At 62.4% G+C, this 19656-nt stretch overlaps 1 protein-coding gene across 1 annotated transcript in view; it reads right to left on the bottom strand.

Moving 5' to 3' along the window:
- Nucleotides 1–485: 485 nt before the first annotated feature.
- IGFN1 (immunoglobulin like and fibronectin type III domain containing 1) overlaps nucleotides 486–19656 on the bottom strand; it is a 32422-nt gene continuing 13251 nt past the window's right edge. The window contains exons 12-24 of the mRNA XM_084980749.1: nucleotides 13723–19149; nucleotides 13143–13267; nucleotides 12007–12148; nucleotides 11386–11685; nucleotides 10324–10623; nucleotides 9678–9851; nucleotides 8854–8982; nucleotides 6944–7246; nucleotides 5994–6082; nucleotides 4161–4356; nucleotides 2685–2993; nucleotides 1632–1958; nucleotides 486–913 (exon numbers count right to left, since the gene is read on the bottom strand). Of these exons, the coding sequence (XP_084836875.1) occupies nucleotides 900–913; nucleotides 1632–1958; nucleotides 2685–2993; nucleotides 4161–4356; nucleotides 5994–6082; nucleotides 6944–7246; nucleotides 8854–8982; nucleotides 9678–9851; nucleotides 10324–10623; nucleotides 11386–11685; nucleotides 12007–12148; nucleotides 13143–13267; nucleotides 13723–19149 (7835 nt within the window). The 3' untranslated portion in view covers nucleotides 486–899. The remainder of the gene's footprint in view (nucleotides 914–1631; nucleotides 1959–2684; nucleotides 2994–4160; nucleotides 4357–5993; nucleotides 6083–6943; nucleotides 7247–8853; nucleotides 8983–9677; nucleotides 9852–10323; nucleotides 10624–11385; nucleotides 11686–12006; nucleotides 12149–13142; nucleotides 13268–13722; nucleotides 19150–19656) is intronic.

The following is a 19656-nucleotide window of genomic DNA, read 5'->3' as shown; positions in this document are numbered from 1 at the left end:
GGGAGCCAGCCCTTGAGGAGGAAGGAGGTGGGGTGGGGGGATGTCACACGGGGGTCCTTCCCTGGAGAGAGAGGCATTCCATCCTGTCTGTGTCACGGGGCCTGGGGCTGTGCCAAGGCCAGGCGGGCCCTGGGCCTGAGTAGGGGTCAAATCCCACGCACCTGATGGGCCCCCGGAGCCAGCCCTGGGGTGCCATCTCACCCAGCCTCCGCCCAGGGAGGCCCCGGCTCTGCAGCTCACGGGATCTTGCAGGCAACACGGGCTAGGACTCAAGGCGGTCTCTGTGCTACAAACTCTTGGCGCATTCTCAGCCTCCCCACCCCAGGAATGGTACTTGCAGCCTGGGCTGCAAAAGAGCCCAGTCCTGACCGCCCCCCCCGGCACTTCCCTGCAGTAGGAACCAGTGCCCCCCTCTCCCGGTACAAAGGCTCCATACTGGGGACCCTTCCTGGGCACCCCAACCCCCAATTAATCTGCAAACGGTCTGCTCACACCAGCCAATGCTTTATTGAAAAGAAGCACAGAAAGCATCCCCCACCCCTACAAACACACACACACATGCCCGCCATGCCCAGCTCTGACCCAGATCCTCTGAGCCCCCTGCCCTCACTGAGGTCACAGAGTTCCAGCTCATTCTGCCCTCTGGCCACAAGGACGTGGCCTCCATCCTGCAGACAGACCCGCACCCTCTGAGCTCGGGAGTAGGAGGTTCGCTGTCACCCCGTTCAGGGACAGTCCTCCTTTGTCTCCCCAAAGTGCCCGGGGCTCTGGCACTGCTGCACCCTCTGTCCTTTGGGACTGGCTCCCCAGCCGCACGGTGTCAGGAGTGAAGCTTGAGGGGACCTGGTGTCCTCCAGCAGTCGTGGGGCCGGGCAGGGCCTTTCCGGGGTGAGGCGAGGCTAGGAGTCAGATTCTGCAAGACATGGAGCACATGTATGCCAGGCTGGTAACCCCAGGGGTCAGGCCGGGGGGCGCTGTCAGGGGCATGGTGGGGGCAGACCCACAGCCGCCCATGCTCTCCGAGTTTGGGCCCAGTTCTTCCCTGGCCCCTCTGGCAACCATAACGACCCCAGACACTGGGTGTGCACAGCCGGGCACTTTAAGACACCCCCTTCCGAGGTAGAAAGGGCCATTTTTGCACAAAGGGCAACTCCGAATAAAGTAAAATGTTTAGGAGTGACTTTTTTTTTTTTTTTTCTATTCAAAATATGTTTGAAGTGCTCCTGGGGAAAAAGGTTTTCTCATCAACACCCATGATTTGCTTTCCCCATGAAAGGGCCAGCCTGGCTTTGGGAATGTGGGACTCTGGGCATATTTATAAAGAAACAGCGTGGGATTGAAACGGCTTTGCAAGGCCATTCTGGGAAGCTTAGGTGGCTGGCACGTAGCTCCTTACTCCAGAGGCCGCTCACCTGCAATCCAGCCCAGGGCCTTGGACAGAGGAGCAAATCAAGACCCTGGGAGGTCAAAGAGCAGAGTTCACGGAGCCCCTGCCCCTGGGGACCTGGCCCAGCACCCCACGAGGGAGGGGCTTCGAGGACTCCCCCCCACCCCCCAGGCAGGTGGCGGCTACTTGTCTGGTTTTCCCTCCCATCCCCCAGCTCCCCTGCTGGGCTGATGACAAGCCTCACCTACAACGATGAGGGTGGCCTTGCTGACCGCCTGGCCCAGCGTGTTCTCGGCCACGGCCTTGTACTGGCCGCTGTCCTTGGCGGAGACGCTGGGGATGACCAGGGAGCACACGCCCAGCACGTCGGTGCTGTACACAGCAGGGTTCCCTGCCAGGCTCTGGTCGTTCTTGAACCAGGTGACGTGGGGCCGGGGCCAGCCCTGCACAGCGCAGGTCATGCAGCATTCGCAGCCCAGGGGCAGCAGGTGGGTCCGTAGCCCCACCAGGAAGCGTGGCTTCTGGCTCAGGTCTGGCTCCCGGAAGCGCGGGTGCTTCACCCTGCCCCTGTCTGCGGGAGAAACGGGCAAGAGAGGATGCTCAGAGAGTGAGCGGGGGGCTGTGGCCAGCCTGGTCGGGGTGGAAGCTCCTGGTGCAGGTGGGCCTGGCCTTGGGCTTCCTGCCATGTCCCCACCCCCACCCCCGCCCCGTGAACTTGGCCCCAAGGCTGCCCAAGGCATTTTTTGATCCTTTTATCAAAAGCCTTTGGGGATTTCTGTTTCTGTACTGCAAGCTAACACACATTCCCTGTGAATAAACTGGAAAATCTAGGAAATCAAAGCGAGAGAGAAAACAAACCAAGCCCAATCTACCTCCTGGTGACCATGGCTACCATTCTGGTGTGGAATCTTCCAGACACTTTTATTTTTTATTTTATTTTTTTTGCTTTTTGGGGCCGCACCCACGGCATATGGAAATTCCCAGGCTAGGGGTCAAATCGGACCTCTAGCTGCCAGCCTACGCCACAGCAACGTGGGATCCGAGCCACATCTGTGACCCACACCACAGCTCATGGCAACGCTGGGTCTTTAACCCACTGAGCGAGGCCGGGGATTGAACCCGCGACCTCATGGTTCCTAGTTAGGCTGGTTAACTGCTGGGCCATGAAGGCGGGACCCACCCTCATTCAGAGGACAGGGTGCAGGCATGCAGGACTAGCGGGGGGGGGGAGTGAAGACCCCCCCCTTTTCCTGCCACCCCCACCATCCGCACTGCCCTCCGCCCAGCACAGGCTCACCTGGCTGCTCCTTTGGGACGACCCAGGGGTGGCGTGTGTCTGAGGGCTCGCTGGTGCCCAGCTCGTTCTTGGCCACCACGCGGAAGTGGTACTCGCAGCCTGGGAGGACGCCCACCAGGGTGAAGCGGCAATTGTGCAGGCGCTCGGCTGCGGGGCGCCAGGTTGCACAGGTCGAGGAGCGTGTCAGCACCGTGTAGTGCAGCGGGGTGGCCCCCGCCTCGGCCTCGTCTGGGGATGGTGCCCACTCAGCTGTCACAGAGCCTGGAGTGACTTCCTTCAGGACAATGGGCCCCGGGGCCCGTGGGCACGCTGTGGGGACAGAAGGGGAGGGCTGGGGCCTCGGTGCACCTGGTTGTAGCCTGGCAGCTGTCTGTCCCTGTCAGGTCCACTGGTCCTCCCCCTAGGTCTCTGAGTCCTCCCCCAGGTCCCCTTAGCCCTCCCCAGGTGCCCCAACTCTGTCCCAGGCCCCTAGCCCTCCCACCAGGTCCATGAGTCCTCCCTGGGTCCCTTAGTCCTTCCCAGGTCCCCAAGACCTTCCACAGGTCCCCAAGTCCTCCCCAAGTTCCCCTATTCCTCCCATAGGTCCCCTTAGTCCTCCCTCAGATCCCCGAGTCCTCCTCCAGGTCCCTGAGTCCTCCCCCAGGTCCCCAAGTCCTCCCCCACGTCCCTTTAACCCTCCCCGGATGCCCCAACTCCTCCCCAGGCCCCCCTAGTCCTGCTTAGGACCCCTAGCCCTTCTCTCAGGTCCATGAGTCCTCCCTGGGTCCCCTGGTCCTTCCCAGGTCCCCCTAGTCCTCCCCTAGGTCCCCTAGTCCTCCCCAGTCCCCTTAGTCCTCTCCCAGGTCCCCTAGTCCTCCCCAGTCCCCTTAGTCCTCTCCCAGGTCCCCTAGTCCTCCCCCCAGGTCCCCTTAGTCCTCTCCCAGGTCCCCAAGTCCTTCCCAAGGTCCCCGAGTCCTCCTCCAGGTCCCCATTCAGGGCCCTGGAGACTGGTCTTGCCAGGCAAGGGCCGGGTTCTGCAGTGACTGCGGGGGCGGGAAAGCTCTCAGAAAAGAAGGCCCATTTTAATTCACTTTAATTTACTTATAAGTAAAACAACACAGGACCCAGGGACAGAGTAGGGGCTTTCCTGAGACCACATTACAGACCCCCCACTGTGGCTGTGGTCACTTCTGTGTCCAGAAACCCCTCCGGGGCTGGGGCTGGGGGATGGCACTCTCTGGGGTGGGGTGTGGGAAGGGGGTGCCTGTCTTCACTCACAGACCCTGAGTGAGGACCACTGGGCTCCTAGGATGGCTGTGGGCAGCTGTCCCCACGCGCCTGGGGCAGGAGGACAGCGCCTCCTTGTCCCCATCTGGGCCCTCATCCTCCAGGGTGGGGTTGTGGCCACCTGGACCCCCAGGCCAGGAAGAATCCGGGAGACCTGGGACCAGGCCCTGGGGAGCGGCCAGCTGTGTCCAGCCCCAGCTGGGCCCTCACCTGCCACCCTGAGGCGGAAGCTGTAGGTGGCCTCCTCCCCCTGCAGGCTCCGCAGCACCACAGTGTAGAGGCCGCTGTCCGCGAGGCTGGCTGCAGGGACCAGCAGCTGGGTGAGGCCGTCTTTAGCGGAGGTCACACTTCTGGCAGGCAAGGGTAAGCCGTCCTTCAGCCAGGTCACCTCCGGCATGGGGGCAGCCTGGGAAGCGAGGAAGGAGGGGAGAAGGGGAGGGGAGAGGGGAGAGACGATGGCGCTTGAGCTGGGCCGAGGTGTGAGTGTGACAAGCCTTCTAAGAGGCATGTCCGTGGTGGTGGTGACGGGCTGTTGTGGGCAGCGGGCATGGTGGCCAGTGCTGGGAGACGGAGCTGGAAAGGGGGGCTGGCAAACGCTCTAAGGGCCCTGCACGTCACATCCACCCAGATACCTGCTGCTCTACGGTGTGACGAGGAAGAGAGAATCAGACCTGGATTCTCATACAGGGCCGGGGGAGGGAGGGTGGGGAGGAGTGGGGAGGGCTGGTGGGGTCCCTGCTCTCATCCAGGAGGGGGAGTATGGTGGCCTGCCCCTGGCCAGCGTGGGGAACCGGCCCAGCTGCCTGATGGCCATGCCACCAATGCCCATGAGACCCTTGGCTCTGGGTGCGCTGGGCATCAGAGTCACATGGGGTGTGACCGTGATCCACCTCACAGGACTGTCTGAGGACCCGAGACGTTAACAATACGCTGGGGGGAGGGGGGGGAAGGAGAATGGGGCCCAGGACGGAGCAAACACTCAGTGGGTCTTAAATATTTTTGTCATCATCACCGAAGTCACTATTATGGTGTAATGGCTAAGAACACGTGATTTAGAGTTAGAGCCCGGGCTGCACCTGCAGCCCATGGATGTTCCCAGGCCAGGGGTCGAATTGGAGCTGCAGCTCCCAGTCTACACCACAGCCACAGCAACTTGGGATCTGAGCCACGTCTGGGACCCACAGTGCAGCTCAGGGCAACACTGGATCCTTAACCCACTGAATGAGGCCAGGGATCAAACCTGTGTCCTCATGGATAGTAGTTGGGTTTGTTACTGCTAGGCCACAAGAGAAAACTCCCTAGATCCAGGTCTGAATCTAGCTCTGCCACCTGTGAGCGTCCCACATGGATGATGCTGATGGAGGTGATTTTAATAATACAAATAACCACAATGATGATGACAATAGCGAACACATACTGGGTACTTGCCATGTGTCCAGAACTATTTATGCACTTTTATGTATTAATTCCTTGAATCCTCAGGACAACTCTTTGAGATAAGTCACTATTACTACGTCCATTTGACAGACGAGGATGTGGGATCAAGAGAGGTTAAGATTTACATCCAAATTCAAACAGCTGGCGAGTGATGAGACCAGAATTTGAATCCAGGCCCCTGTGCTTCTAACCACTACACTGGCCACTCAGCTCCGCACACAGAGACACTTGGTGCCGCTTGAGGACCGTCTTGAGTCAAACGCAGGCCATGTGTTTGCACATCACACATTCTCAAGTCAAAGGGCTGCGTGACCGGGGCTGTACCCTCCACCATTTCCAGACTCAGAAGGTGGAGAAAGTGTGCACCCCCGCCACCCGCCCCCCCTTAGAGGTGCAGTACCGGGAGCCACCACCAGAGGGGTTCAGAAGCCCAAGCAGAGTGACCGCCCAGTAACCAGGGGCACCCACGAAGAGGTCCCTCTCCTCCCTGTCTCGCCACTGCCTGACACCCAGCACAAGCCCAGGTCACTGACCAGGGGCCAGAAGGGGACTGGGAAGGAAAGAGGCCCACAGGGCTGCCCCCTGCAGCCCGCCAGGTGTGCTCACCTCAAAGTGGACAGGCACGCGAACTGTGTCCCCAGCTCTGACCATCAGTGGGTCCTTCATACTGGCATCCAGGAGGAACCTGGGACGGACTGGAACACACATGGGGCTGCTTGTCACTGCCCTGTGCATGTGGTCACCAGGGTCCAGCCAGCCCTGGGTCACCACCAGGCAGCGGGGAGGGGATGCTGGGATCTGCAGGAGCTGGAGAGGGGGCTGGAGGGGGTCTGGGGGAGCCTAGGGCGTTGGGGCAGGGGCGATGAGTGCAGGGACGATGGGGCTGAGGAAGCACAGCCGACAGGGAGAACCTGAGGATCCAGTCGGAACGGACGGGACAGGGCGGTGAGAAACCAGAAGGAGCCCAAATCCTACACTGGTGGTGAGACACGACCCTCGGAGGCAGGCAGGGGCCTCATTGGGGGAGTGCCAACAAGGCCCCTGGGGACTTTCACCAGACGCCTCCCGTATGGTCACAGGGACGACTGGGGTCTGCTGGGACAGCCCAGCGTCAGCCTGGGCCAAAGGCAGGTCCGTTGCTCCAGGAACAAAAGAGGAAGAACCGTCCATCTTCCAGTAACCAGGGTGGGGGCGCGGCTCCTGCTCCGACGTGAAGGCAGGAGCTGAGGGCCCAGCCTCTCAGGCCCAAGAGTTCTGGGTGGGCCTGGGTTTGGGGGTCAGTCACCTGGCTCAAACCCTGGCTCTGCCACACACCAGCGGTGAGGGCGGCCCAAGGCAGCGTACACCTGACCTCAGCTTTCTCATCTGTAACTTGGGGATAATATTGACCTTGTAGGATTTTCACGAGGTGTCATGAAAGCACATTTCTGAACAGACCTGGCCAGCTTGGCATCCAGCCCCTCCAGGCATCCATAGTGAACCTTCTGGAAGCTGGGGGGAGGGGATCAGAGCCCCCCTAGGAAGGGCCTGGGGCTGCAGGAGGGCGTGGCACTCACCAGTGACGGGCATGGCTTGCACAACTGTGTCCAGGGTGGCGGGCTGGCCGTGGCCACCGTCGTTCACTGCTGTCACCCGCACGAAGTAGCCCTCCCGGGGCCGCAACCCCTTAGCGGTGAAGGTGGTGCCAGACACGGTGCCCGTGTGGCACGGGGTCCAGTGGACGCTGTCCGAGCTGCACAGCTCCACCACGTAGCCCTGGGCTTCGTCCCCATCCTGGGTATCTGGTCGGGCCCAGCTCAGGGTGATGCTCGTGTGTGACGTGTCTGTGACTCGGAGGTCCCTCACGGGCCCGGGGGGTTCTGGCCAGACACCAAGGGGGTCAGAGGTGTCGGAGGGTATGGCCTCTCCTGAGGGGCCCCCTCCATGAGTGGCTGTGGATCCCTTTCACTTAAGGATCCACCTGCGGACATTCCCGAAGCACCTGCCGGCACCCAAATCTCTGCTCGGTCCCAGGCTCCTCCTCAGTCTGCACACCCAGCCCAGGTCACCTCCTCCAGGAAGCCTCCCCTGACTCCTTCCATCCACTTGCCGACCTGCCACCCCCTTCCCCTGATCTCCCATAACTGCCCAAAGCTGGCATTTTAGTTGATGAGAACTTAGGCTCCAAGACCCCCGAAAACTAGAATTCTCTGTTTTTTTTTTTTTTTTTTTTTTTTTCCTGAGCTCTAAGTTCCAGCTCAGGACGGCCCTGGGCACTTGGTCCACACTTCGTGCTCTTTCCCTGTGAAATGGGCACCATGACAACACGGCTCACCCCCCAAGAGGGTTTCAGAACAGACTGTGGTGTGTGTAAAGGGCTTTGTGAACAGCATGGGGTTCAGGGCTCTGGCTGCCAAGCCTGGGGACCACCTGGTGGGGGGCACCCCTGGGCGCCCAGCCCCGAGACTCCCCTGAGTCTCTCCAGGCCCCGTGGCTACTTCCTTGGGGCTTGTCTGACACAGAAGGACACCCTGGCTGCTCCACAAGGGCTGGGAATGTGCCACTTCCCTACTGTGGCATGTCACTGGCGGGGTCGGGAGAGGTGCATAGAGCAGATACCTGTGTGGAGGGAGGCACTGATGGGTGGGATGCCCTCTGCTCGACTTTGGGAAATTTGTTGGGTTTTTTTCCTGTGTTTTGGGGCTTTTTTGTTTGTTTGTTTCTGTCTTTTTAGGGCTGCACCTGCAGCATAGGGAAGTTCCCAGGCTGGGAGTTGAATCGGAGCTACAGCTGCGGGCCTACACCACAGCCCCAGCAACGCTGGATCCGAGCTGCATCTGTGACCCACACCACAGCTCACGGCAATGGTGGATCCTTAACCCACCGAGCGAGGCCAGGGATCAAACCTGCATCCTTGTGGATACTAGTCAGGTTCGTTACCATTGAGCCACCACGGGAACTCCCTTGCTTTGGGAAATGTGGATTAGCCACGCTAGGACAGCTCTCTCTCTCCTGTAGGACCTGGAGATGCCTTAGTCACGATGACCACAGGCCTTCTTAGCTGTTCCTGCTGTTCTCACACTGTTGGCACCTCCAGGGGCCCTGGTGTACCCAAGGCCACAGGGAGGGCAGTGCTGCTCTAGCCTAGAGGGTCCCCACGGATGCACCTGATCCTGGCACAATGCCAGGGTGGGGACTTGCTAGTGAGACTCTCCTGGGAGCTCCCCCCGCAACCTCTCACCACACCACCCAGGATGACCCCTCACTGTGGGAGAGTGGGTGCTGACAGGGCTGAGACCAGTGAGTGACCTGGGAAGGCCTCTTCCAGTCCCCATTTCTGGCTGCTGGGCCTGTCTGGTCTCCGTGACAGGGCTTTAGGCCTGCCTGCCAGCCCCCCCTTTCCTCGGGAATGTCCCTAGCCTGGGGCTTCCGGTCCCCTCCCTGCTCACCCCGCTGCCATCCCCTCCCGGGCTGGCACTGCACTTACTCATGGGGTCCCTGGCAAAGACAGCATCCGACGGGGGCCCAGGTTCTCCGAGGCCAGCAGGAGCCACGGCCGTGACGCGGAACTCATACTGAGCGCCCTGCCGCAGGTCCGCCACTGTCCATGTCTTCTCTGTGGAGAGAGAGTCCCGCCTGATGGGGCTGGTGGGGTCTGGACAACACCAGCCTGGCTACACCCCTGCCGCATGTGACCCAGCCCTCGACGGGAGAAGGACGCTCCTCGGGGTCTCAGGGCTTGAATCCATCTGGTTCTGCCACCAACGTGGGGGAAGTCTCTCTGGTTCCCTTGCCAGAGATGCGCGGGCCGAGCCCTGAAAGGCACAGCCTGGCACCCAGCACAGCCTGCCTGGCACCCTCACCCCCTTCGTCCTCCTGCTGGCCTGGTTTTGGCTTTTCTGCATTCCTCTTGGTTTCAGAACTAAGTTCTTAGGAATCTACTTGGGAAGGGGACACTTCTGCTGTCTGGATGAGGAGCTGTGAGCAGCCTGGGTGGGACCTCCATCAAACCAGGGTCTCCCAACCCCACCGCTACTGATATTTTGGGCCAGACGCTCTGTTTGGGGAAGGGACGGGGGGTGGGGGCACTGCCCTGGAGTTGAAGGACGTGCAGCCACATCTCAGCTCCAGCCTCCCCCCACTTCAGGGTGATGGCTCCAAAGAGTGCACGTGGCCAAAGGCCCTGGGGTCAAACCCCCACAGGCGAGATGCCTGTACTAAAGCCACCTGGCTTGATGCCACCGCAGGACCCCGGGCGGGGGTCCAGGGAGGCTGTGGAGGCCTGGATGGTGGGCACCCCCGGCTGCTCACCGGACACTGGCTGCTGGTTCACGGCCGCCCAAGTGTGGCTTCCTTTCTTACGCTTCTCGATCAGGTAGCCCAGGATGTGGGCACTGCCCGGGCCCCGAGGTGCGGTCCATGACAGTGTGATGCTCTGGCTGGAGGCTGACAGGATGGTTGGGGAAGAAGGGGGCCCGGGCAGAGCTGGGGACAGAGAAGGAGCTGGTCAGCCAGAGGCTGGGAGAGCTGCTACTCCAGCAGGTCCTGGTGCAGGAGCAGGCACCTGGGGCCGGCCACATGCCATCTCTCCCTGGGGAGTGTCAGGGCCTAAGCTAGCCCGCAGCTGGGGGCAGAAGTGATGGAAACGGTAAAGCACTGTGGCCTGGGGGTCTAGAGCCAGCCCTGAGGCCCCTCAGCCCCAAGGCAGATGCTCCGGATGGAGGGCGATGCCGGCCCCGCCCCGTGGCACTGCCGGTGCACCCCATTCCCACAGAGCCCCCGCTGGAGAAGCCCCCATGCATCCGACTTGTGGATTGCAGAGGACATTGGGGAAAGGCATCACCCAGGGCTGTCGGGAAACCTCAAGACCCCCAGGCACCAGCTGGTGGCCCCAACTCTGGGCACAGTTGGGGGAGCCTGGCAGTGTCCCTTCCCTGGCCCCAGCCTGGCCTCTCACCGTCAGGAGCCACCAGCACCTCCTTGGACTCCAGGGCCTCCCCAGGCCCCTCGGCGGTCACGGCCCGCACGCGGAAGGTGTACTTCTTGCCCCGCTCCGTGTGGGGGTCCGTGAAGGCGGTGCTGTCCGGGGGGGGCTCGCCAACCTTCAACCAGGTGCTCCGGCCGGCCTGCTGCCTCTCCACCATGTAGTGGTCCAGGGCCCGGCCCCCATCGTCCTTCGGGGGCCGCCAGCGGAGGCAGACGCCAGCGCCGTGGCAGTCCTGCACCTCCAGGGGGCCCTCCGGGGGCTGGGGCTTGTCTGCAGACCCCCAGGGGAGCAGGAAGAGAAGGGGGTCAGGGAAGACTCGGAGAGTTGCGCTGAACCCCCCCCCCATCAGCGGGGCACCTGCCTCGGGGTGGAGGGCCTAGGTGGGCTTTCCCTGGAGGCGACCCTGGTCTCCGCCCCCCACATCCCCCGGGAGGTGACACGGGGTGCCGCAGCCCTGAGCCCAGTCCCAGGGGGCCACGGGTAGGCCCACCTTGCTGGCACAGCTCAAGGCTGGGGCCACCACCCACCCCAGCGCTGGCCCTAGAGCCCGCTGTGTCAGCCACGGGGACCCATGGCCTGTCTTCCCCATGGGAGTTGGTTCCTTTGTCTAAACTGCTCTTCCCAGTCTGAGGAGGGGGAGAGAAGGAATCTTTTTTTTTTTTTTTTGTCTTTTTGCCATTTCTTGGGCTGCTTCTGCGGCATATAGAGGTTCCCAGGCTAGGGGTTGAATCGGAGCTGTGGCCGCCGGCCTACACCAGAGCCACAGCAACGCGGGATCCGAGCCGTGTCTGCAACCTACACCACAGCTCACGGCAATGCCGGATCCTTAACCCACTAAGCAAGGCCAGGGATCGAACCCGCAACCTCATGGTTTCTAGTCGGATTCGTTAACCACTGAGCCATGACGGGAACTCCCAGAGAAGGCATCTTAAAGAGCATGCACATGGGGTCAGCTCCAGGGACTCCCCTCCGCAGGGCCTGCCCCCTGCCAGGGAGGGCTCAGCAGGGCTGGGGACAGGGCTAGGCTGGCACCTAGGACTTGCAGGGTGAGCTGAGCCTTCACGGAGCCGCCCTTGCTCCTCAGCGTCACACTGTACTGGCCACAGTCCTTCCTGCTGGCGCTGGGGAGACACAGCCGCGTGAAGCTGTCCCCCACGGCCACTTGGGCCCCCTTGCTGCCGCCAGTCGCCACTTCGGCCCCATCCTTCTTCCAGGTGGCCTGGACCGGGAGGCGGCTCTGGAAGGGGACTTTCATGGCCACTGGCTTCCCGGCCTTGACCACCAGCGGCTCCTTGAGTTTCTCGGCCACGTCTGGAGCGATGACAGGGGGGTCTGGGGGGAGGACAGGGCACAAGAGTCAGACACGGCCACCAACACTGGGCACCTGGGGGTGAGGAAGGAAGGGCCCAGAAAAGGAAGCCAGGCCCAGGGGCCCCAGGGCTGGGTCCGCAGCGGGAGGCTGAGGGCCGGACCTTGCTGAGGACGTGCTGATGCAGAATGGGGCACATCCAGGCTGCTGTTTAAAACCACCCTCTCACACTAAGGATGAGGCTGCACCCGGGCCTCAGGCCTGCGACACGTTTGGACGACAAGCCGTGGAATGGTCACCCGGCCGAGAGCCCACCTAGCAGGAAGGGCAGGGCCAGGTCTCACCATGGACGGTCAGCGTGGCCTCGCTTTTCTGGTCCCCGGCCACGAAGCTGTACTTGCCAGCCTGGGTCCCCTCTGCGTGGGCAATGAGGAGCCTGTGCGCCAGCCCGTCCTGCTCGAAGACCACTCCATCTCGGGCACTGAGCTGGGAATGAGGTCACAGGGGGGCGGTCACTCCACCCTGTCCAAAGCCCGTGCCGCTGGCCAGGGCCTTTCTGGGGCAACCGCAGAGGGGGAACTGAGTGCTCGGTGCGTGCTAGGCTTCGGCCAATCCCCCCTGTGTCTAGGGTCTCATTTAATTGTTCCAGTGACCTGATGAAGCGGGTACCACTATCAACCCCGTTTTATAGAGGAGGAGACCTAAGGCCACGTCCATGGTGAGTGGCCGGGCTGGGGTCAGCTCTGTCCAGCTGATGCCAAGGCTGAGCTTTAGAGCCCAGGGACGACTCCCTCCTGAGCTGACAGCAAAAGTGGGGATGGGAGCTGTTCAGAGAGGTGAGAGCCCATCCAGCTGGGCCGAGAGGATGGCGTCTGCAGGGCCTAGAAGGGCAGGTAGGCTTCAACAGGTGTTGGGAGGGGAGGGCACTTTGGATGGTGGGAGGGGCATGCGCGGGGCAGTGGGACACGTGCCCTTTAAAATCCAGTTTTATTTTAATGGTGGGTCAAAAAAATGATAAGAATAAAAAAAATTAAATCAAAAAAAAAAAAAAAAGGGAGTTTCTGTCGTGGGGCAGCAGAAGTGAATCTGACTAGGTTGTGGGTTCGATCCCTCGCCTCACTCAGTGGGTTAAGGATCTGGTGTTGTCGTGAGCTGTGGCGTAGGTCACAGACACAGCTTGGATTCGGCATGGCTATGGCTGTGGCATAGGCCGGCGGCTAGAGCTCCGATTAGACCCCTAGCCTGGGAACATCCATATGCTGCGGGAATGGCCCTAAAAAGCAAAAAAAAAAAAAAAAAAAAAAAAAAAAAAATTAATTGTGGGTTGTTTAACCTTTAAACTTTGCCCAGAATCGGTGTGTTGGTGAGTCAGTAAAGCGCAAAATGAAAACTTTCCTGCAAAGCCGCCACCCTCTACTCTTCTTGGCTCCGCCCCATCCCTCCCCCACAAACCGGGTGATCAGGGGGGTGGGGGCTGCACCTTGACTCCATCTTTAAACCAGGCTCCAGGTCCCAGGTCGCGGGTGAGGGTGCAGGAGAGCACGGCGGTCTCTCCGTGCTGCACCTCCGTGTCAGCCAGGCCTTGGGAGAAGTGGCCGAAGGAGCCTGGAGAGACAAGGGGGTGTGGGGGCCGGACAGCCTCCCAGGCCATGGCCCGCATTGCACCCTGGGGGCCACAGTCCCACCACCTGGGCTAGGACGGTGCCAGCAGGGCCAGGCTGCCCGTTATTCTGCCTCCGGGCCTGGGCCGGTACAGGGGATGCGGGATCAAGGGAGGTGAAGGGGCCCTTGAGTCACACAGAGGGGACATCCAGGTGACCCGCAGAGAGCTGGTTCAACAACTGCAGGGCTTTGGACATGGGGTGTTGAGATACACAGAGGCCCCGAGCCCCACACAGCCTCATCCACCTGCACGAGGAGGAAGAAGAGGTCCCTGGAAACGGGGGGCACTGCGGGGACAGAGTCCTGGGCTGGAGGCAGGGTTGGCTGGCTCAGCATCCTTGGGGCCAGCGAGTCTGCCGTGGCTCCACCCCTGAGGCCGCACAGCCAAGGGCACTTACCTCCAGCCTCCCTGGAGAAGCCACCAGCTCCAGGCTTGTGTCTGGATCTCGGACTCCGGGCAGCGTCTCTCTGACTGAGGATGTCTGACTCGCCCTCCCTGCCGTCTCTCCTGCCCTCTGGATGGCTTGGCAGCTCCCCTGGGGCATCCCTGTCCTCTGCTCCCGGGGGCCCCGGGCCTCTGGCCTCATCAGCTCCCCCTCTCTTTGCTGCTCCACCCTCCACCCTCGACCACGTTTGAGTTCTGCTCCTGTACGGGCCCAGCCTCCTCTCGGACCCGCCCGACTCTTCCACTGCCCCACCCTCGGACTCCCACAGGGCATCTGGACCTGGGGCCCCATCACCCTCAGCCTCCAGGGACGCCTGCTCCCCCAGGGAGCCCCTGCCTCCGCTCCATCCTCTGCCCGGCTGAGCGCCAGGCCCCCCGGTGCCCCCTGATCCTGCTCCATCTCCAGAGTCCTTCCTGCGAGAAGGACCGCCTGGGCCATCCCAGGCTCCTTGACGTCCTGAGTCCCCAGGCTTTGAGGTGGAGCCACTCGCCCTCCCAAAAGCGCCTTTACCAGGAACACCTGAGTCCCCTGGGCCACTAGCCTGGCTCCTTCCAAGGCCCGAGGCTCTGCCATCCAGGAAGCCAGCACTCTGCCCACCACTAGCCTCTTTTCCGCCTGGAGCCCCCTCCCAGCCCCAGGAGCCCTCTGGCCCTTCACGGATCCCCCCATAAGTGGCATCATCACCCTGCAGGGAGCTTGAAGCCCTGGAACCTGGGGGCCAGTCCCCTGAGCCTATACTGCCACTGCCAGACCCCTGGTCTTCCCAGCCTGGGCCCCAAGCCTGACTTTCCCCATGCCCACCAGCGGACCCCAGCGATGGTTTGCCCCTTTCCCCAAGCATCCGGCTGCCGTCTAGACCCTGGCCTGCACCTGCCGAGCCCCCAAAACCTGCTCCCATCCTCCCTCCTCCCTGGGGGGCCAACCCCTTCTGGCCAGCTGCCAGACCCCTGTCTGCTGCCCCTGGGCCTGCTTCCCAGAAGCCTGGGTCACATCCGGATTCCAGAGCAGCTGGGCCTGCCCCCCGACTACCAGGAAACCCAGAGGCTCCCAGGCCCCCCGCATGGCCTACAGATACCCCCTCCCCACCGGGAGCCCCTCTGTACCCTGGGAGACCAGAGCTGTCCTGCTGCCCTTTGCTGCCTGACTTGCCTTCAGGGGTCCCTGAGGAGCCAGAGACCCCCAAACCACTCTTGGAGCCCTGTTGTTCTGCAAGCATCTGTGGCCTTCCATGAACACCTGGCACCCCGGGGCCCCAGGGCCCGTCCCTGTGCGGGGGGCCGTCCGTGGTGCCTGGTGTTCCCACAATCCCAGAGCCCAGGCCAGCACCTGCCCCTTCCCCCAGCCCTGTTCCCCTGCCTGTCTCCCCACCATCCTTGAGGCTTGTGCCACCGTAAGGCCCCTCTGATGCTGCCCAGTACCCTGACCCATGCCCCGTGGCTTCCTGGCTTCTGGGCCCACCCCCATCTCCCACGCCGGCCACTGAGCCTGCTCCTCCAAATCTCCCCGAACTGTCTCTGTAGCCCCTCTCAGCCCCTGGCCCCATCTCCCCAGATCCTGAGTCTCCCCGATAACCCACCATACTCCCGGACTCCATTCCTCTGGTACCCCTCAGACCATCCCGGGGACCTGCCTCAGCGCCTGAACCAGCTCCTCCAGGACCCCCTAAGCCATCCCTGTATCCAGCCTTACCCCCTAACCCCACATCCCCAGAACCCCCTAAACCATCCTTGTATCCAGCCTCAGCCCCTGACCCCATTCCCCCAGAACCCCCTAAGCCATCCCTGTAACCAGCCTCACCCCCTGACCCCATTCCCCCAGGACCCCCTAAGCCATCCCTGTAACCAGCCTCAGCCCCTGACCCCATTCCCCCAGGACCCCCTGAGCCATCCCTGTAACCAGCCTTAGCCCCTGACCCCACTCCTCCAGGACCCCCTGAGCCATCCCTATAACCAGCCTTAGCCCCTGACCCCACTCCTCCAGGACCCCCTGAGCCATCCCTATAACCAGCCTCAGCCCCTGACCCCACTCCTCCAGGACCCCCTAAGCCATCCCTGTAACCAGCCTCAGCCCCTGACCCTATTCGCCCAGAACCCCCTGATCCATCCCTATAACCAGTCACAGCACCTGACCCCATTCCCCCAGGACCCCCTAAGCCATCCCTGTATCCAGCCTCACCCCCTGACCCCACTCCTCCAGGACCCCCTAAGCCATCCCTGTATCCAGCCTCACCCCCTGACCCCACTCCTCCAGGACCCCCTGAGCCATCCCTGTAACCAGTCACAGCACCTGACCCCATTCCCCCAGGACCACCTAAGCCATCCCTGTATCCAGCCTTAGCCCCTGACCCCACTCCTCCAGGACCCCCTGAGCCATCCCTGTAACCAGCCTTAGCCCCTGACCCCATTCCCCCAGGACCCCCTAAGCCATCCCTGTAACCAGCCTCAGCCCCTGACCCTATTCCCCCAGAACCCCCTGATCCATCCCTATAACCAGTCACAGCACCTGACCCCATTCCCCCAGGACCCCCTAAGCCATCCCTGTAACCAGTCACAGCACCTGACCCCATTCCCCCAGGACCACCTAAGCCATCCCTGTAACCAGCCTCACCCCCTGACCCCACTCCTCCAGGACCCCCTGAGCCATCCCTGTAACCAGCCTCAGCCCCTGACCCCACTCCTCCAGGACCCCCTGAGCCATCCCTGTAACCAGCCTCACCCCCTGACCCCATTCCCCCAGGACCCCCTGAGCCATCCCTATAACCAGCCTTAGCCCCTGACCCCACTCCTCCAGGACCCCCTGAGCCATCCCTATAACCAGCCTTAGCCCCTGACCCCACTCCTCCAGGACCCCCTGAGCCATCCCTGTAACCAGCTGTGGCTCCTGATCCCTTTCCTCCAAAGGCCCCTGCACCATCTCTAAAGCCTGCCTCCCAGCTTGGCTCCACCCCCTCTGGCCCAAGGCCCCTGGACCCTTCTCCATAAGCCCATTTGCCTCCGACTGGCTGAGACCCTGGAACTCCTGACCCACCCCCAGAACCCAGCACTTTAGCAGACCCGTCAACTCCCCAACCCTCAGAGGCTGCCCCAGCAGAAGGAGCTAATCCCTCAGGGCGCCAGGTGGCATCCCCATAACTGGTTCCAGCTCCAGAGGCCCCAGGGCCAAGGCCCCTGGCTCCAGTCCCATCCCTGCCTTTGCCCGCTGCCCTCAGAGACCCTGGACCCCCAGCGCCAACCACACGGCCTCCTTCTCCAGAGGCCGCCAGAGTCCCCAGGGCTCCCAAGTCCTCAGCATCTCCAGTCTGACCCCAGGGCTTTATTCTCCCAGAACCCCCTGGTCCCACTCCTGCATGTCCCCCCGCAGGAGTCTCTGCTGCAGCAGAGGCCCCAAGGCCACCTTTCCCCACAGACCCCGCTGTCCCTGGACGCCCTGGACCAAGAGCAGGGTCCGAATCCCCCCAGCGTCTGGATGCAACCCCAGCCTCTGCACACATCCCAGCCTCACCCATCGGCCCTCCGCCAGTGCTGCCAGAGCTGCTCTCGAGACCAGCGAGTCTCCCTGATCCCCTTCGGATAGACCCGTAACCAGCTTCCTTTCCAGACCACGGCCCCCCAGATGCCTCTGAGCCAGGCCCCAAACTGCCGCCTTCCTCAGATTCTGCACCCTGGGGTACCCCAGAGGTGGCTCGACCACCAGCATGATCAGACCCCACAGCTCCCAGCCCCCCTGAACCATCCCTATAGCCGGCTCCGAATTCGGGGCCAGCTCCCTTGGAATACCCAAAGCCATCGCCAGACCTAGACCCCAGCGCCCCCGGACCTCCCACGCCCACCTCCTGGCCCATCTCCCCTTTTCCTCTGGGGCCCCATGACCCGGTCCCAAAACCTGGCTCAGACCCCACGGCCCCTGCACCTCTGAATCCATCCGTGTCCCCCAGGGTCCCTCCAGGGCCTGAAGACCCAGTTGGCCCATGGCTTCTGGCATCCACGCCCTGACCAGCCCCCATCAGCCCTGCCTGGGCAGCACCCACACCCACTTTCCCTGCACCAGACCCCAGCACTCCAGGGCCAGCGTGGGCCCTGGCTTGGCTGAGGCTGGACCACGTGTCATCGTGAGGGCCTGTACCCCCAGACCCCACTCTGCCAGCCTCCCCTGCCCCCCTCTGACCCGCTGTCCCATCGTGGGAATATGGGGGGCTTCGGGAGCCATCCCCTGCCCTATCCCAGGCCCCCGCCATCTCAGGGCCCTCCTTTCCCCCGAGCCCCTGCAGGCCCCTTCCCCAGCCCCCAGGGCCTCCGGGGGCTCCAGAGCTAGTTTTGTAGCCCCCTCTCCCATGCACAGACCCCTCTGGGCCTCCATCCTCTGCCCTCTGCAGAGAATCCCCAGCTCGGCCCTCAGGACTCAGGAATTTTCTGCCACCAGATACCGGTGGTTCCTGGAAGTCCTTGCCAGCAGATGTCTGTCCTAGAGACGCCCCTGACCCCCAGGAGCCCCCTGCATCCCCATAGTCAGCATCACCACCTCTCTGAGAGCCCCAGGACTCAGGGTCCCTGCCCACCTTAAAGCCAGACCCCATTCCTCCTGGAGACTCCAGGGCCCCAGGACCCCCCAGCCCACGGCTGCCTCCAGCTTCCCCCGGGCCAGTCCCGCTGCCCCACATGGCCCTCAACGCTCCTCCAGCCCGTTTCCCGCTCAGAGCAGCCCCTCCCTCCATCTCACCCAGGCTTGCCCCCTGTGAAGTCTCCATCCCGTCCCCTTCTGCCCAAGACCCTGCAGACCCAGCCTTTCCTGTCCCCGGTCCCAGCTGAGCGCCCCTGGTCAGCCAACCCTCACTGTCCTCTCCGCGCCCCTTCCCTTCCCCGTGGCCGCCCAGCCCGCCAGCCTGAGGATGCCTGGACCCAGCCTCCCAGCCTCGTGCTGGCCCAGAGGATCTGCCCCCTTCACTGGCTCCGCTCGGACCTTGCTCTTGAGCCTCCATGAAGCCCAGGTCTGCCTCTAGGCCCCCTCCCTGCAGGTGGGCCCCCCGTGGAAGGCGCCCATCCCTGCCTCCCTCTCCAAGGAGCTCGTTTTCCCCAAGAGCAAGGACTCTGCCTCCCTCTTCTCCCAGAAAGCCCTTTCTCGCCTGCCCAGGGCCCCAGGCTGAGTCAGCTGCCTCCTCATCCCCCCTCAAGGAGTAGCCCTGCCCACCCTGGCCACCCCTGTCGGGGCCGGCTGTGAGCCCAGAAGCCAGTCCGGAACCCTGGAGGGAGCTCCCTGTGGGACCTTGCTCTCCGAGTCTCCCCCCCTTGCCACGGACACTCCTGGAATCTTCTGGGCTCTGGGCTCCTTGAGCCTGCAGCTGGTGGTCAGCACTTGTGGTTGGGAGGCTCTTATCTTTCCCAGCTTTGGTGAGAGGTCATGCCCCGAGAGAGAGAGAGAGAGAGAGAGAGAGAGACAGACAGACAGACAGACAGACAGACAGACAGACAGAGGAAAAGACCTGTTAAATCAAGCCAAGGTGCCTCTTGGAGCCCGGCGGCTTTGCCTGACCCTCAGTTTCCCTACTAGAGAAACAAGCTGACTGTCGCCAAAGGAAGCTGGAATGTGCCCGCTCCGTGGGATAAATTCCATCACCCCCCACCCAGTCCTGAACCCACGGGCCAGCCACCCTGCTAGGTGGCTCATGACGACTTTTGGAGAATCCATGGAAGCCAAATGTCCTTTGCTATGAGCAGCTGCCTGCCTCTTACAAAATCTATTTGCCCATCTGCCTGCCTTACAAGTGCCCAAGTTACAGTCTCCTGGGATCACCCTGAACCCAGAACCCTGGGAGATTTAAGGGTGGTCTTTGGCCTGACCCAGGGGCTTCTCATCCTACTAGACCTGGGCCACTGTCCTGTCCAGGACCCT

Source organism: Sus scrofa, chromosome 10, assembly GCF_054392235.1.
Source record: "Sus scrofa isolate SSC_HxYL_T2T_F1_AM1 chromosome 10, Sscrofa_HxYL_maternal_Yorkshire_Landrace_v2.0, whole genome shotgun sequence".
Classification (NCBI taxonomy): domain Eukaryota; kingdom Metazoa; phylum Chordata; class Mammalia; order Artiodactyla; family Suidae; genus Sus; species Sus scrofa.
Note: the sequence above shows the minus strand (reverse complement) of the source record. Positions and strands in the feature narration are given on the sequence as shown.